The sequence below is a fragment of the Chiloscyllium plagiosum genome, unplaced genomic scaffold (genome assembly GCF_037043375.1).
Source record: "Chiloscyllium plagiosum isolate Xiang-an unplaced genomic scaffold, Cpla_swu_hap1 HiC_scaffold_27, whole genome shotgun sequence".
Taxonomy (NCBI): Eukaryota; Metazoa; Chordata; class Chondrichthyes; order Orectolobiformes; family Hemiscylliidae; genus Chiloscyllium; species Chiloscyllium plagiosum.
Window position 1 is genome coordinate 75,572,856 of NW_028270165.1, and position 18,868 is coordinate 75,591,723.

The following is an 18,868-nucleotide window of genomic DNA, read 5'->3' on the forward strand; positions in this document are numbered from 1 at the left end:
ACAGGCAGCTTTAAAACAAAAACCATTTGGATCTCTCAGCTTTCAATGAGAGTCTGAGCCCAGGGGTAAGTTCAGGTTACCTTTATTGTGACCAAACTTTGTCACAGCTTCAGATCTCCCCAGGAAAAAGGTGGACAAAAAGTAGCTTGTTTTTCCCTTTAAACATCTCAAGGTCAAAGCACACCCACTCCCCCCAACCCCTCACCCTACTTTCTTTACTATTGATCAATACTGAGTTGTCCCTTTGTAATTGGATCCTTGGTACAGCCTTAACCAATCAGAAGTATTGCCTCACTCAACAATTTCAACCTACACACTGTATCCAAGTGTGTTTCTCCCCATTCACTAGCTGGGGAGAAGAGGGATGGCAGTCAAGAGTCAACCACACTGCTGTGGGTCTGGAGTCACATGCAGGCCTGGAGTCACGTGTAGGCCAGACCGGGTAAAGAATGCAGCGGGGACGACGGAGTGAATCCTTTCCAGCAACCGTAGTTCCCTTCTCTAAAAAGAGACGAGTGAATCAGAATGGGGATTTCACCCCGAAAATGTTTTAATCATTAAATTCTGGACTCCAGATTTCTGACCGAATTCCAATTCCGCCATCTGCCCGAGGCGGGATTCGAACCCTGGAGTTCCCAGAACTGGGTTGATAGTCCAGTTGAAAATGGCACTCGGCTGTCCCTACTTCAATCCCTCTGCGATGGCACATGAACTCACTGGTGCCTCCGCAGGTGGGAGGAGCGGGTGAATCCCTTCCCGCACACAGAGCAGGTGAACAGCCTCTCCCCGGTGTGGAGCCACTGGTGGGTCAGCAGTGTACAGGACTGAGTGAATCCCTTCCTGCACACTGAGCAGGTGAAGGGCTTCTCTCGGTGTGGACCTGCTGGTGCGTCTGCAGATGGCCCATCTGACTGAATCCCTTCCCGCACTTGGAGCAGGTGAACGACCTCTCCCCGGTGTGGACCCTCTGGTGCGTCCGCAAGTTGCTCATCTGACTGAACCCCTTCCCACACACAGAGCAGGTGAAGGGTCTCTCTCCGGTGTGGACCCGCTGATGGATCTGCAGGCTGGAAGAATCAGTGAATCTCTTCCTGCACTCGGGGCAGGCGAATGGCCTCTCGCCGGTGTGGACCCGCTGATGCTTCCGAAGGTGGGAGGAGTGGGTGAAGCCCTTCCCACACTCAGGGCAGGTGAACGGCCTCTCCCCGGTGTGGACCCGACGGTGGGTCAGCAGGCCGGATGAATCGATGAATCCCTTCCCACACTCGGGGCAGGTGAACGGCCTCTCCCCCGTGTGGACCCGCTTGTGGATCAGTAGCTTACCCGAGCAAGCGAACCCCTTCCCGCACTCGGGGCAGGTGAACGGCCTCTCTCCTGTGTGGATCCGCTGGTGCGTCTGCAAGGTGCCCACATGACGGAAAGCCTTCCCGCACTCGGGGCAGGTGAATGGCCTCTCCCCGGTGTGGACCCGCTGGTGGGTCTTCAGGCTGGAAGAATTCACAAACCCCTTCCCGCACTGAGAGCAGGAGAACGGCCTCTCCCCGGTGTGGACCCGCTTGTGGGTCAGCAGCGCAGCTGACTGAGCAAACTCTTTCCCGCACATGGAGCAGGTGAACGGCCTCTCCCCCGTGTGGACTCGCTCGTGCTTCCGCAGATTGCCGATCTGACTGAACCCCTTCCCGCACTCAGGGCAGGTGAACGGTCTCTCCCCAGTGTGGACCCGCTGGTGTTTCTGCAGGCTGGAAGAATTCACAAATCCCTTCCTGCACACGGTGCAGGTGAACGGCCTCTCCCCGGTGTGGACCCGCTGGTGGATTTGCAGCGTAGATGACTGAGTGAACTCCCTCCCACACACAGGGCACGTGAACGGCTTCTCTCCCGTGTGGACTCGCTTGTGCGTCTGCAGGTTTCCCATCTGACTGAATCCCTTCCCGCACACGGAGCAGGTGAACGGCCTCTCCCCGGTGTGGACCCGCTGGTGTTTCAGCAGGCCGGAAGAATCGACAAATGACTTCCCGCATTCGGAGCAGGTGAACGGCTTCTCCCCGGTGTGAGTGCGCTGGTGTGTCAGGAGATGGGATGCATCAATAAATCTCCGCCCACACTGACAGCAGGAGAAGGGCCTCTCCCCGGTGTGAATCCGCTGGTGTGTCTGCAGGTGGGACAACTGAGTGAACGCTTTCCCGCAACGGCAGCAGATGAATGGCCTCTCCCCGGTGTGAACTCGCTGGTGGGTCTGCAGGCTACACAGCCAACTGAATCCCTTCCCACACACAGAGCAGGTGAATGGCGTCTCCCCGGTGTGAACGCGTCTGTGCATTTCCAGCACCGAGGGGGAAGGGAATCCTTTCCCACAGTCCCCACATTTCCACGGTTTCCGCATGGGGACAACTTTCCTTGTGTCAAACCCAGAGTGACACAATCTCCTGCACTGAATCTCTCTCACTCGGGTATCTCGATATTCTTCCTGCCACACCAGTGTCCAAAATCTCTCAAGCAGACTTGAATGGCTGCTGATATTCAGTTCCCAATGAATCAAGGAGCTCTGTCAGAAATCGATGTATCAATTGCTTTCAGATTTCTTTCCGCATGTCTTCCTGCAAAAAGAAATTCACAAAATAAGTGATCACTGTCAGTACAGTTAAATTAACATAACACAAGTGGCAATTCCTGTAGATTGCCAGGTGCCTGCTGATCACACATTATCCAGGACACACACAAACCTGAAAACCCTCAGGCAGCCACATAGCCCTCAGTGTGTAAGGAGGGAAACTTCATTTAGGTGATAACGATCTGGAACAAACCGCCTACAAAGGTGCTGGAAATGGAGCTGAATCAAGGACATGACAATGAACTGTCAAGCCTGCTCGAGAATCGAATGCCAGTAAAGTTTCTGAATGACTTACATCTGTCCTATTAAATAAAAAAAAGACAACAAGTACAGGATATAATTCCATTACTGTATTAGGAGCAAAATAATAGCCATGAAGCTTTAACAACAGCCAACAATATCAGATATACACCAAAATAAGCAACATGCGTCTACATTTTGTATCAGTGCGCCAATCCCTTAAATGCTGTTCAGTTCCATGAGAAACTACCCTTTAATTGTGAACATGAGGAAAGAAGCGATCCTTTTCTCAGGTGCCAAACTGCGGGAATACACCATGAAAATCCTTTAAGTGGGACAAAGAGCATCTGAGCACCTTTGCAGAGTCTGCTGCCTCCCTGGATTCACTCCAGTTACTGTAAGTAAACAGTGTCTCTCCCTCCCTCCCAGGATGAGGAATGCAAAAGGGAGAGACATTGCTTCACTCCCAGATGTTGCCCAGAGGGAGGGAGTTTCGCCCTGTCAGTTTCAGAGTTACTTCCGCGTTGTGACGTCACAATTGGGGGGGCGGGGCGGGGCGGACAGTGGGCCCGCACTGCGCCTGCGCTGTCCTGCCGCTGGGGCACGCGGCGAGGAAAGGACACTTTGCAAACTCCCTTCGCTCTCTTCCGAGTCAGTGTGCTTTGTGTTCAAGCAAAGTGCAGGGTTTCAGTTTAGCTTTACACTCTCAGGAATCCTCCTCCTCTGTGAATCCAACACTTTACTCCTCTCTCTATGGCAGCAGCGATTTCTAAGACTCTAGAATTTCAATTCAACCTCATCCTTCCCATTTAAATGCTAATTTTACACAGAGGGTGGTTCATGTGTGGAATGAACCCCCTGAGGAAGTGGAGGATGTGGGTACAATTAAAAGACATTTGTTTAAGTACATGAACAGGAAGGGTTTGGAGGGATTACAGGTCAGGAGCGGGCAGGAGTGACTAGTTTAATTTGGGATTATGGTTGGCATGGATTGGTTGGACCGAAGGTCTGTTTCCATGCTGTATGACTCTATGACAGTTCCTTGACAGTGAACTTGCAGGTAGGTAGGATAGTGAAGGTGGTGTTTGGTACACTTTGCTTTATAGAGTATTGGAGTTGGGACTCAGATTTCTCCAGTTTCCTCATTTCCCCTCCCCCCACCTTGTCTCAGTCAAATCCCTCGAACTCAGCACCGCCTTCCTAACCTGCAATCTTCTTCCTGACCTCTCCGCCCCCACCCCACTCTGGCCTATCACCCTCACCTTGATCTCCCTCCACCTATCGCAATTCCAACGCCCCTCCCCCAAGTCCCTCCTCCCTACCTTTTTATCTTAGCCTGCTGGACACACTTTCCTCATTCCTGAAGAAGGGCTTATGCCCGAAACGTCGATTCTCCAGTTCCTTGGATGCTGGCTGACCTGCTGCGCTTTTCCAGCAACACATTTTCAGCTATTGGAGTTGGGAGGTCACATTGCAGCTGTCCAGGACATTGATTCAGCCACCTTTGGAGTATTGCGTGCAATTCTGGTACCAGTGATCCCACCCTGATACACCATACTAAAAAGAGTGACTAAAATTGATGGGACACAGGATAAAATCATAAAATCCCTGCAGTGCAGAAAGAGGCCATTCGGCCCATTGGATATAGGAGTTGGGAGGTCATGTTGCAGCTGTGCAGGAAATTGGTTAGGCCACTTTTGGAATACAGCATTCGATTCTGGTCACCCTGCTACAGGATAGGAAAGATGTTGTGAAACTTGAAAGATGTCAAAAAGATTAATAAGGATGTCACCAGGGTTGGAGAATTTGTGGTAAAAGGAGAGGCTGAATAGGATGAGGCGGTTTTCCGTGGAGATTCAAAGGCTAAGGGGTTAACTTAAAGGTTTATAAAATCATATAGAGTCACATAGATGTACAGCATCTATGCATCTGGAAACAGACCCTTCAGTCCAATTCGTCCACACTGACCAGCTTTCCCAACCTAACCTAGTCCCATTTGCAAGCACTTGGCCAATATCCATCTAAACCCTTCCAATTCAAATACCTATCCAGATGTCTTTTACATAATGCAATTCTACCAGCCTCCACCACTTCCTTGGCAACTCATTCCAAACACATATCATCCTCTCGTTAAAGTTGCCCCTTAGGTCTCTTTTGTATATCTGGACTCCCCCACCCCAGGGGGAAAAGACCTTGCCTATTTATCCTATCCATGCCCCTCATGATTTTATAAACCTCTATAAGGTCACCCTACAGCTTCTGACGCTCCAGGGAAAACAGCCCCAGCCTGTTCAGCCTCTCCCTGTAGCTCAAATCCTCCAACCCTGGCAACATACATGTAGTATTTTCTGAACCCTTTCAAGTTTCACAACATCCTTCTGATAGGATGGAGACCAGAATTGCACGCAATATTCCAACAGTGGCCGAAACAACGTCCTGTACAGCTGCAACATGACCTCCCAACTCCTGTACTCAATACTCTGACCAATAGAGGAAAGCATACCAAATGCCTCCTTCACTATCCTATCTACCTGCGACTCCACTTTCAAGGAGCCATGAACCTGCACTCCAAGGTCTCTTTGTTCAGCAACACTCCCCAAGACCTTACCATTAAGTGTATAAGTCCTGCTAAGATTTGTTTTCCCAAATCTCGCACCTTGCACTTAACTAAATTAAACTCCATCTGCCACTGCTCAGCCCATTGGCCCATTTGCTCAAGATGCCGTTGTAACTGGAGATAATCTTCTTCAATGTCCACCACACTTCCAATTTGCTGTCATCTGCAAACTTACTGACTATACCTTCTATGTTCACATCCAATCTTTTATACAAGTGATGAAAAGTAGTGGACCCAGCAGCGATCCTTGTGGCACTCCACTGGTCACAGACCTCCAGTCTGAAAAACAACCTTCCACCGCCACCCTCTGTCTTCTACTTTTGAACCAGTTCTGGATCCAAATGGCTAGTTCTCCCTGTATTCCACGAGATCGAACCTTGCTAACCAGTCTCCTATGGGGAACCTTGTCGACTGCCTTACTGAAGACCATACAGATCATGTCCACCGTCTGCCCTCATCAAACCTCTGTTACTTCTTCAAAAAACTCTATCAAGTTCGCGACACATGATTGCCCACTCACAAAGCCATGTTGACCTCCCTTGCCTTTCCAAATACATATAAATCCTGTTTCTCAAGATTCCCTCCAACAATTTGCCCACCACTGACATTAGGCTCACCACTCTATAGTTCCATGGCTTGTCCTTACCACCTTTATAGACAATAGACAATAGGTGCAGGAGTAGGCCATTCTGCCCTTCGAGCCTGCACCGCCATTCAATATGATCATGGCTGATCATCCTTAATCAGTATCCTGTTCCTGCCTTATCTCCATAACCCTTGATTCCACTATCCTTGAGAGCTCTATCCAACTCTTTCTTAAATGAATCCAGAGACTGGACCTCCACTGCCCTCTGGGGCAGAGCATTCCACACAGCCACCACTCTCTGGGTGAAGAGGTTTCTCCTCATCTCTGTCCTAAATGGCCCACTCCGTATTTTTAAGCTGTGTCCTCTGGTTCGGCACTCACCCATCAGCGGAAACATGTTTCCTGCCTCCAGAGTGTCCAATCCTTTAATAATCTTATATGTCTCAATCAGATCCCCTCTCAGTCTTCTAAACTCAAGGGTATACAAGCCCAGTCGCTTCAGTCTTTCAGCGTAAGGTAGTCCCGCCATTCCAGGAATTGACCTCGTGAACCTACCCTGCACTTCCTCAATAGCCAGAATGTCTTTCCTCAAATTTGGAGACCAGAACTGCACACAATAATCCAGGTCTGGTCCCACCAGGGCCCTGTACAGCTGCAGAAGAACCTCTTTGCTTCTATACTCAATCCCTCTTGTTATGAAGTCCAGCATGCTATTAGCCTTCTTCACTATCTGCGGTACCTGCATGCTTACCTTCATTGACTGGTGTACAAGAACACCCAGATCTCTCTGTACTGCCCCTTTACCTAAATTGATTCCATTTAGGTAGTAATCTGCCTTCCTGTTCTTGCCACCAAAGTGGATAACCATACATTTATCCACATTAAACTGCATCTGCCATGCATCTGACCACTCACCTAACCTGTCCAGGTCACCCTGTAATCTCTCTCCTAACATCCTCCTCACATTTCACCCTGCCACCCAGCTTTGTATCATCAGCAAATTTGCTAATGTTATTACTAATACCATCTTCTATATCATTAACATATATTGTAAAAAGCTGCGGTTCCAGCATGGATCCCTGCGGTACCCCACTGGTCACTGCCTGCCATTCCGAAATTGAGCCGTTTATCACTACTCTTTGCTTCCTGTCAGCCAGAAAATGTGTTGCTGGAAAAGCGCAGCAGGTCAGGCAGCATCCAGGGAACAGGAGAATCGATGTTTCGGGCATAAGCTCTTCTTCAGGATTTCAGCTGTTCTCTGCTGCAAAAAAGAAATACTGGCACCACGTTTGCCAACCTCCAGTCTTCCGGCACCTCACCTGTGACTATCGATGATACAAATATTTCAGCAAAGGGCCCAGCAATCACTTCCCTAGCTTCCCACAGAGTTCTAGGGTACACCTGATCAGGTCCTGGGGATTTATCCACCATTACGTGTTTCAAGACATCCAGCATGTCTCCTCAGTAGTAAATACATTTTTCAAGATGACACCATCTATTTCCCTACATTCTACGTCTTCGATGTCCTTCTGCACAGTAAACACTGATGCAAAATACTCGTTTAGGATCTCCTCCATCCCCTGCAACACCACACAAATGCCGCCTTGCTGATCTTTGAGGGGTCCTATTCTCTCCCTACTTACCCTTTTGTCCTTAGTGTATTGAGAAAAGCCCTTTGGATTCTCCCTAACCCTATTTGCCAAAGCTATCTCATGTCCCCTTTTTGCCTTCCTGATTTCTCTCTTAAGTATACTCCTACGGCCTTTATATGCTATACACGAATGTTCCTTCGTGGGGGGACAGTCATAGAACTCAAACAGCGTAGAAGCAGACCATTCAGCCTGTCCAATCCACACCAACCCTCCGAAAAGCATCTTACCCCAAACTCAACCCCCCAACCCATATATCATGTGGCCAATCCATCCTAATCTGCATATCTTTGGACTGTGGGAGGAAACCAGAGCCCCCAGGGGAAACCCATGGGGCGTGGAGAAGAAAATGCAAACTACACACAGACAGTCATCTGAGGGTCCATGGTGCTGTGAGGCAGCAGTGCTAAGCACTGAGCCACCCAGGTCTGTCAATCGACATGAATTAACACTTTTAGGGGAGTGGGGAGGGAGGATATTAGGTACAAAGTGAGAATGGAGGCGAGTGTGTGGAATGGAGATGTACAGGGAAGGAGTTATACTCGATCTATCCTGACACATGCTTCCTTTTTATCCTTAACCAAACCATCAATTTCTTTAGTCATCCAGCATTCCCCTACACTTACCAGCTTTCCTTTCACCCTGACAGGAATATACTTTCTCTGGATTCTCGTTATCTCATTATGAAGGCTTCCTATTTTCCAGCCGTCCCTTTGCCTGCGAACATCTGCCCCCAATCAGCTTTTGAAAGTCCTTGCCTAATACCGTCAAAATTGGCCTTTCTCCAATTTAGAACTTCAACTTTTAGATCTGATCTATCCTTTTCCATCACTATTTTAAAACTAATAGAATTACGGTCGCAGGTCAAGTTTTGCACCTTCTCTAGTAGGTACATCCACATACTGAATCAGAAAATTGTCTTGTATGCACTTAAATTCCTCTCCATCTAAACCCTTAACACTATGGCAGTCCCAGTCGATGGTTGGAAAGTTAAAATCCCCTACCATAACTTCTCTATTATTCTTACAAATAGCTGAGATCCCTTTACAAGTTTGTTTCTCAATTTCCCTCTGACTATTGGGGGGGTCTATAATACAATCCCAATAAGCTGATCATCCCTTTCTTATTTCTCAGTTCCACCCAAATAACTTCCCTGGATGTATTTCTGGGAATATCCTCCCTCAGCACAGCTGTAATACTATCACTTATCAAAAATGCCACTCCCCCTCCTCTCTTGCCTCCTTTTCTATCCTTCCTGTAGCATTTGTATCCTGGGAATATTAAGCTGCCAGTCCTGCCCATCCCTGAGCCACGTTTCTGTAATTGCTATGACATCCCAGTCCCATGTTCCTAACCATGCCCTGAGTTCATCTGCCTTCCCTGTTAGGCCCCTTGCATTGAAGCAAATGCAGTTTAATTTATTAGTCCTACCTTGTCCCTGCCTGCCCAACTGTTTGACTCACTTCTGTTCTCAGCTGTACCCGTCTCAGATTGCTATCTTTCCTCGCTATCTCCCTGGGTCCCACTCCCCCCCACTTACTAGTTTAAATCCTCCCAAGCAGTTCTAGCAAATTTCCCTGCCAGCATATTAGTCCCCTTCCAATTTAGGTGCAATCCATCCTTCTTGTACAGGTCAATTCTACCCCAAAAGAGATTCCAATGATCCAAAAATGTGAATCCTTCTCCCATCCTTCTCCTCAGCCATGCATTCATCTGCTCTATCCTCCTATTCCTGCCCTCACTAGCTCGTAGCTCTGGGAGCAATCCAGATATTGGTCTTTTGTTGAGAGTGTGTTGCTGGAAAAGCGCAACTGGTCAGACTGCATCTAAGGAGCAGGAGAATTGATGTTTCAGGCCAGAGCCCTTCACCGTCTCGACTCTGACCGCCAGCCATCTGCAGACCTCATTTTCTCCCATTTGGTCTTTCGAGCCTGCACCAGCATTGAAGAGATCATAACTGGATATGATTATACCTACATTGGAGGAGAAAGTGAGGACTGCAGATGCTGGAGATCAGAGCTGAAAATGTGTTGCTGGAAAAGCGCAGCAGGTCAGGCAGCATCCAAGGAGCAGGAGAATCGACGTTTCGGGCATGAGCCCTTCTTCAGGAATTCCTACATTGAGGTGGATAGAGTGGGATTTTTTTCACTGGAGTTTAGGAGGTTGAGAGGTGACCTTACACAGGATTATAAAATCATAAGGGGTATAGATGAGGTGAACAGGGGGCATCCTTTCCCTAGGGTGGGGGTTTTAAGATTAGAGAGCAAATTTTGATGGAGAGAGGGGAAAGATGAGGCACACAATTTGTTTTTGTTTTTACACAGAGTGGTTTGTGTGGTGGAATGAATATCCAGAGGAAGTGGTGGATACAGGTACAGTCACAACATTTAAAAGACATTTGGATAAGGACGACACGGTGGCTCAGTAGTTAGCACTGTTACCTCACAGCACCAGGGCCCCAGGTTCGATTCCACCTTCGGGCATCTATCTGTGTGGAGTTTGCACATTCTCCCCGTGACTGCATGGGTTTCCTCCGGGTGCTCCGGTTTCCTCCCACAGTCCAAAGATGTGCAGGTCAGGTGAATTGACCACGCTAAATTGCCCACGGTGTCAGGTGTTTTAGTCAGAGTGGGGTGGGTTACTCTTTGGAGGGTCGGTGTGGACTTGTTGGGCTGCAGGGCCTGTTTCCACGCTGTAGGGAATCTAATCTAATAAGTACATGAATAGAGAAAGTTTCGGAGGGATATGGGTCAAACACAGGCAGATGGGACTAGTTTAGTTTGAGAACATAGTGGACTGAAGGGTCTGTTTCTGTGCTGTATGACTCTGTAACTGTTCTGTAATGGTCTTAAAGACATTTTCTTGCCTTCCCCCATAACAATCCATTTCTTTGTTGTTCAAAAATCAGATGAACCCAGTCTTTAAAATATTCAATGCCCCCAAACTGCAGGAAGACATCCCCACTTCTGAACTCAATTCCTATTGGTGATATACCACTTGCCTTGCTCATTGCTTGCTGAGGAGAAAGTGAGGACTGCAGATGCTGGAGATCAGAGCTTAAAAATGTGTTGCTGGAAAAGCGCAGCAGGTCAGGCAGCATCCAGGGAACAGGAGAATCGACGTTTTGGGCATAAGCTGCCTGACCTGCTGCGCTTTTCCAGCAACACGTTTTTAAGCTCATTGCTCGCTGAACCTGTCTGACAACTTGCATTGACTGGTTCAGAAGGACATTGAGGCCCCTTTGTACATCCACACATCATTCCTGATGAAGGGCTCGTGCCTGAAAAGTCACCTTCCCTGCTCCTCGAATGTTACCTGACCAGCTGTGCTTTTCCAGCCCCTACTTTTCAATTCTAACCTCCAACAACATCTGCAGTCCTCACATTCCCCACATCTCAACATATCACCATTTAAACAATGCACCTCCCTTCTGCTTTTTCTTTTCCCCCCACAGCAAAGGCTATAAGTTCACCCTGTGGTACTGCATTTGCCATGTGCTCGCCAACTGAGACACAGACCTGGACCAACTTTTCCTGAGTCTGTCTGTCTCCCTCCCTGGATTCACTCCCTTTCTCGCCGCAAGTCAACAATTGAACCGCAGAACGTATAAAAAAAAGGGAAGATGGGAGGCTGAGAAAAGTAAGTGCTGTGCTCACCGATGTTGGACAGAGGACGGAAGTTGCAGTCTGGGGTGAAGCTCAATCTTCATTCAGAGAGAGAGGAGCAGGAGCAGCAGCTTCAGAAGCTCATGGTCCAACTTCCGCATTCAGACAATCGGGTGGCTGTCATTCGCAGGAGGACCAGACTCCTTCCGGTCCTCCAGGGCTTTCCATTGGTCCATCGAAAGAGCCGTTCCAGCGGACAGCGAAGAGCATGCGCACTCTTTTGCTGACACCGGCGAACATGCGCTGTTCTTGCTGACACCGAGAAGCATGCGCAGTATTCTGTGGCGATGCTTGTGTTACTGACATATTTTAAGTGTCCAAATGCCTCGACATTTTATGCCTTTTGCATTTAGTCCGGCTGCTCAACTTTGGTATAACTTTTCCCCAGGGTAGGGGAGTCGTAAACGAGAAGACATAGGTTTAGGGTGAGAGGAGAAAGATTTAAAAGGGATCTGAGGTGTAACTTTTTCACGCAGACGGTGGTGAGTGTATTGAACGAACTGCCAAAAGAAGTGTTGTAGACTGCTACCATTACAACATTTAAAAGGCATCTGGATGGGTTCATGAATAGGAAAGGTTGAAAAAGATATGAGAGAAAGTGAGGGCTGCAGATCAGAGCTGAAAATGTGTTGCTGGAAAAGCGCAGCAGGTCAGGCAGCATCCAAGGAGCAGGAGAATCGACGTTTCGGGCATAAGCCCTTCTTCAGGAATGAGGAAAGTGTGTCCAGCAGGCTAAGATAAAAGGTAGACAGGAGGGACTTGGGGGAGGGGCGTCGGAAATGCGATAGGTGGAGGGAGGTCAAGGTGAGGGTGATAGGCCGGAGTGGGGTGGGGGCGGAGAGGTCAGGAAGAAGATTGCAGGTTAGGAAGGCGGTGCTGATTTCGAGGGATTTGACTGAGACAAGGTGCGGGGAGGGGAAATGAGGAAACTGGAGAAATCCGAGTTCATCCCTTGTGGTTGGAGGGATCCCAGGCAGAAGATGAGGTGCTCTTCCTCCAACCGTCGTGTTGCCATGGTCTGGCGATGGAGGAGTCCAAGGACCTGCATGTCCTTGGTGGAGTGGGAGGGGGAGTTAAAGTGTGGGGCTACGGGGTGGTTGGGTTGGTTAGTCCGGGTGTCCCAGAGGTGTTCTCTGAAACGTTCCGCAAGTAGGCGGCCTGTCTCCCCAATATAGAGGAGGCCACATTGGGTGCAGCGGATGCTCCACACACATCATCTATTGCAACCGCAAGAAATGCAAAACTTGCGCCAACACCTCCCCCCTTACTTCCCTCCAAGGCCCCAAGGGACACTTCCATATCCGCCACAAATTCACCTGCACCTCCACACACATCATCTATTGCCCTTGAGCCCCGCCCCTCCAACCGCCACCAGGACAGAACCCCACTGGTGCTCACCTACCACCCCACCAACCTCCACGTACAACGTATCATCCGCTGCCATTTCCGCCACCTCCAAACGGACACCACCACCAGTGATATATTTCCCTCCCCTCCCCTATCAGCGTTCCGAAAAGACCACTCCCTCCGTGACTCCCTCGTCAGGTCCACACCCCCCCCCCCAACCCAACCTCCACTCCCGGCACCTTCCCCTGCAACCGCAAGAAATGCAAAACTTGCGGCCACACCTCCCCCCTTACTTCCCTCCAAGGCCCCAAGGGACACTTCCATATCTGCCACAAATTCACCTGCACCTCCACACACATCATCTATTGCATCCGCTGCACCCGATGTGGCCTCCTCTATATTGGGGAGACAGACCGCCTACTTGCGGAACGTTTCAGAGAACACCTCTGGGACACACGGACCAACCAACCCAACCATCCCTCCGCCAAGGACATGCAGGTCCTTGGACTCCTCCATCGCCAGACCATGGCAACACGACGGTTGGAGGAAGAGCGCCTCATCTTCTGCCTTGGAACCCTCCAACCACAAGGGATGAACTCAGATTTCTCCAGTTTCCTCATTTCCCCTCCCCCCACCTTGTCTCAGTCAAATCCCTCGAACGCAGCACCGCCTTCCTAACCTGCAATCATCTTCCTGACCTCTCCGCCCCCACCCCACTCCGGCCTATCACCCTTACCTTGACCTCCCTCCACCTATCGCATTTCCAAAGCCCCTCCCCCAAGTCCCTCCTCCCTACCTTTTATCTTAGCCTGCTGGACACACTTTCCTCATTCCTGAAGAAGGGCTTATGCCCGAAACGTCGATTCTCCTGTTCCTTGGATGCTGCCTGACCTGCTGCGCTTTTCCAGCAACACATTTTCAGCTCTGAAAAAGATATGAGCCATAATGCTGGCAAATGGGACACCAGATTAATTTATGATATTAGGTTAATGTGGACCGAAGGGTTTGTTTCAGTGCTCTACAACTCTATGACTATTTCTACATATTCAAAACTAATTTCACAAGATTAGGAATAGGCCATTCACCCCTCACAGCCTGCCCTGAGCATATTTAATTACAAGTTTCAGAAAGATGTCTGCAGCTTACTTTAAAAAATTGAACTTTAACGATGTTTCTGAATAGATCATTTTAGCTATTCTCAGGTTTAAAGATCAGCCATTTCTCACCCACCCCATCCCCGCAAACTTTCCCAGGTAGAATCATGACTATCCATTCTCTCTCTCTCTTCTTAGACGGGCTTGATACAGTGACCAAAGAGAGCTCGAGGGACGAGTAAGGATGCGGTGGGAGGTCTGTAAAGAGACAAAACAGATAGGGAGACAGAGAGTAGGGAGGAGAGAAAGACTGGGGTACAGTGGGTGGGGAGGAAGAGAAAGACTGGGGGTGCAGAGGGTCAGTCAGTGTACAGGAACTGTCCTACCAGAAACTGTTTGCCCTAAAAAAGATTCAGCAGGAAGATCATTATGCAACTATCATTAAAAATATCTCATTTGGGTCACCCAAGGATAGAAATGGAAGAACCTGTCTCTTCAAGCTTACTGTTCGATTTGCCCTTACAACATTCCTTGAATTTAAGGTGTTCCTTTGTAGTGTTTAATTATGATCCGTTAAAAGCAGCATCTGGTCTCATCTGAACCAATTCAACTGATGAACAAGCATAACAACTGTTCTGAAAATGTGTTGCTGGAAAAGCGCAGCAGGTCAGGCAGCATCCAAGGAACAGGCGAATCGACGTTTCGGGCATAAGCCCTTCTTCGTGCTCCCACGAGGAGGTTGAACAGTTCATCCACCAGTACTAACAACTGTTCTGTCTGCTCTTGAGATGTGACATCCTCCCTCTCTCTCTCTGTTGACCCAACAGGATCATCACGGCTGCTAGTACTACTCTCAAATTACGTTTGCTGATCTACAATTTACTCTGTGGCTTAACATAAGGATTTAGGAGCTGCTAGCCTGATCTCCCACAAAGCACAAAAAACAGGCTGTTCACCCATGCTTGCGCAGAGGATAAATTTCACTTGGGATAGGTCACAAAATAACAACAGATACCAGCCCCACAACTCCCTGTATTTCCCATTTGTGGGGCGGTAAAAAGTGTTTTACTCTCAAGACATTGGAGGGAGAACGAAGTTTCAGTGAGTGTCAAGTTACAATTAAACCCTGTGTTTCTTTTCTTGTTTTAACAAACTCAAACTGCATTGACTGGGGGGAAAAAAAATAAAGGAAAGGGAGCTTGCAAACTTTCCTCCCCACCCCATTCCCACTCCTCAGCTGGAGACAGTGCTGCCCCCTCCCCCCCTCTGTTCAGAAGTAACTGCTGGAAAGGTGGTGGTGTTGATAGTGAAGAGGATGGTCGACAGTCTGATATCGATCAGCTGGTTAAAAAGGGCAGAGTGATGGAATTTAATCTCGAGGCATTCTGGGAAATTTAATAAGGGAAGGAAATACGCAATAAGTAACTGGTCCCTGCAGAGTGATGAGGAATAAAGGGACCTTGGTGTCCAAGTCCAGAGATCACTGAAGGTGTCAGTACAGGTAAAAAGGGGGGTGAGGAAGGCAGAGGGGATGCTTGTCTTCATTAACCAGGGCTTGGAAGCAAGGAAATCGCGTCACAACTGGGGGGGGGGGGGTTGGAGATCTCATTAAAAATATATAAAATCACGAGAGGCATGGATTGGGTGAATGCACTCAGTCTTTTTCCCAGGGTTGGGGAATCGAGGACTTAAAGGGCATCAGTTTAAGGTGAAAGAGGGGAAAGAATAAAAGGGAACCTTAGGGGGACTCTTTTGTTTTTTTACGCAGAGTGGTATGCATATGGAAGTGGAAGTGGTTGAGGCAGGTACATTAACAACATTTAAAAGGCATTTGGACAAACACAAAGGTTTAGAAGGATATAGGCCAAGTCCAGGGAAATGGACTTAGCGCAGATGATATTTTAGTCAACAGGGATCAGCTGGGGCCAAAGGGTCTGTCTCCATGTTGTAGGACTCTTTTACTCTAAAACATTGACGTGCAGAGCTCTGGTTGCCACACTATCAGAAGGACGTGATTGAACTGGAGAGGGTGCAGAGGAGATTCACCAGCTGTTGCTTGGGATGGAAAGTCTCAGTTATGAGGGGGGGCTGGATAGGCTGGGTTTGTTTACCCTGGAGCAGAGGAGGCCGTGGGGGGGATCTGACTGAGGTGTGCAAAATTCAGGGAGGCACAGACGGAGTACACTGTGAGAATCTTTTGAAGATCAGAGGGCACAAGTTGAAGGTCAGGAGTAAGTAGTTCAGAGGGGATCTGACCACCTGAGGGTGGTCGAATTAAGGAACTGAGAGGGTGGTGAAGGTAGGGACTCTCATAACTGATTGTGCACTTAAAATGCCATGTTCGCTAAGGTAGTCATAGAGTCACATAGTGTGGAAACAGACCCTTCGGTCCAACCAGTCCATGCTGACCATAATCCCAGATTAACTAGTCCCACCTGCCTGCTCCTGGCCCATGTCCCTCCAAATCTTTCCCTATTCATTTACTGATCCAAATGTCTTTTAAACATTGTAACTGTACCCGCATCCACCACTTCCTCTGGAAGTTCATTCAATATAGGCATCGAAACACGTTACCGGGACCACAATTCCCCCTCTTAAACACTGATCCAATTAAAACCCACACGGTCACAGAATCGATTCAGTGTCTCAGGGGAGTCTGACTGAATCCCTTTCCCACACTAAGAGCAGCTAACTGCCCTCTCCCAGCTGTGGAGCTGCTGGTGTCTCTGCAGGCTGGAGATCTGACTGAAACCCTTCCCGCGCACGGAGCATGTGAATGGCCGCTCCCCGGTGCTTCTGCAGGCTGGAAGGATCGGTGAAGCCCTTGCCGCACTCAGAGCAGGAAAATGGCCTCTCCCCAGTGTGGATGCGCCAGTGCATCAGCAGGGCGGATGACTGGCTGAACCCCTTCCCGCAGACGGAGCAGGTGAACGGACACTCCCTGGTGTGGACCCGCCGGTGCCTCAGCATCCCGGACGAATCAGTGAAGCCCTTACTGCACTCGGGGCAGGTGAATGGCCTCTCCCCAGTATGGACCCTCCGGTGAGTCACCAGGGTGGACAAGTGAACAAAGCCCTTCCCACACACCGGGCAGGTGAACGGCCGCTCCCCAGTGTGACTGCGGCAATGGCTTTCCAACAAAGACGGGAATTTGAATTCCTTCCCACAGTCTCCGCATTTCCATGGCTTCTCCATGACATGGGAATCCTCTCCATCTCCCCAGCGTTGACAATCGGTTAAAAGACCAACCACACACAGAATGTATTCGGTCTCCTGCCGCTGTGAATGGTGTGTTTTTATTCCTGTGTAACTGTAAAAAGCTTTTCCCACAGTCAGTTCACTGGGACACTCTCTCCCACAGTCACACTAATGTCTGAAACCTTTGCAAATAGACAGACCACACATACTTGTTCCTGTTAGATTCAAAACTTCAAAAACTATGTGTGTGCCAATGATTCAGGCCCCTCAGTCAGATAGTGATGTGACGTTTGGTTTGAGATTTCGTCCCGCAAAGCCTCCCTTTCTCATATCCTGTAAAAGGAGATTCCACAAGTCAAACACACTCAGCACAGGACTGAAATTCAGAACTGCCTCACTCCTTCCCTGTTCATCTCCATTCCACACACTCGCCTACCATTCTCACTTTGTACCTAATATCCTCCCTCCCCACTCCCCTAAAAGTGTTAATTCATGTCGATTGACAGACCTGGGTGGCTCAGTGCTTAGCACTGCTGCCTCACAGCGCCATGGACCCTCAGATGACTGTCTGTGTGTAGTTTGCATTTTCTTCTCCCCGCCCCATGTCAGCATGGGTTTCCTCTGGGGGCTCTGGTTTCCTCCCACAGTCCAAAGATATGCAGATTAGGATGGATTGGCCACATGATATATGGGTTGGGGGGTTGAGTTTGGGGTAAGATGCTTTTCGGAGGGTTGGTGTGGATTGGACAGGCTGAATGGTCTGCTTCTACGCTGTTTGAGTTCTATGACTGCCCCCCACGAAGGAACATTTTATCTGCATCTATCCTGTCAAGCCCCTTTCAGAATTCTACTGGTTTCATTAAGATCACTTCTAGTTCTTAGTGTCACGGAGGCATACAGCACAGGTCCAACTCGTCCATGCTGACCAGGATTCCTAAACTAAACCAGTCCCACTCGTCTCAGGCAGTTTAAATTTAACACACTAAAAGTACTTAATTTACTTTTTAACAACATTTGACACAGACTCACGGGAAAAAGATTGAGAGATGCAATTTGGATATGAATAGGAGTCCTAGTTCAGGAATCTCCAAAGGTTAACATAAATCAGTAAATGGTTGCAGGAGGTCAAATCAACCCTCACCCCTACCCTCCGAAGCAGCCACTCACCCATTGACGCTCACTCCCTTGCCGTTTCCCCATAGCCTCGCAATTTTTCCTTTTCATTATAGTGTTCCATTCTCTTTTGAAGCTTTAATTGACTTTGATTCCATGCTATGCATTCGCACCACGGTGCGAAAGATAATATTTTTTGTTAATTAGTACATCCTTCTGTTCTCGATCCTTATACCAATGGGGAAAGGTTTCTAAAACCCCTCATGATTTTGGGCACCCTCTATCAAATCTTCTCTCCTCTAAAAAAGGACAGAAGTCCCAATTTCTTTAATCTTTCGACATAACTAAAGTTCGGGGCTGGTAGCATTCTCATGAATCTTCTCTGTACCCTCGCTGATGATTTTACAATCTTCCCAAGTGTAGGGGCCAAAGTTGAACACAATGCTCCAGATGAGGCCAAGCCCGGACAGATTGAACACAAATCGTTTGCTTTCCTTGTCTGTTCACCAATATAGTAGTCCAGAATGTCGTGTTTAAAGAATAAAATTTCACTTTGCCTCTCTGTGGGTGGCACAGTGGTTAGCACTGCTGCCTCACAGCACCAGAGACCCGGGTTCAATTCCCGCCTCAGGCGACTGACTGTGTGGAGTTTGCACGTTCTCCCCGTGTCTGCGTGGGTTTCCTCCGGGTGCTCCGGTTTCCTCCCACAGTCCAAAGATGTGCAGGTCAGGTGAATTGGCCATGCTAA

The 18,868-nt window shown here is 48.7% G+C and overlaps 2 protein-coding genes across 2 annotated transcripts in view; both read right to left on the reverse strand.

Moving 5' to 3' along the window:
* Window positions 1-11,380, reverse strand: part of LOC122543543 (uncharacterized) — a 37,221-nt gene extending 25,841 nt beyond the window's left edge. The window contains exon 1 of the mRNA XM_087974932.1: window positions 11,360-11,380. The gene's annotated coding sequence lies outside the window, so the exon portion shown is untranslated. The remainder of the gene's footprint in view (window positions 1-11,359) is intronic.
* LOC148144600 (uncharacterized) overlaps window positions 1,096-18,868 on the reverse strand; it is an 85,438-nt gene continuing 67,665 nt past the window's right edge. The window contains exons 2-3 of the mRNA XM_087974944.1: window positions 1,624-2,597; window positions 1,096-1,286 (exon numbers count right to left, since the gene is read on the reverse strand). Of these exons, the coding sequence (XP_087831070.1) occupies window positions 1,228-1,286; window positions 1,624-2,383 (819 nt within the window). The 5' untranslated portion in view covers window positions 2,384-2,597 and the 3' untranslated portion in view covers window positions 1,096-1,227. The remainder of the gene's footprint in view (window positions 1,287-1,623; window positions 2,598-18,868) is intronic.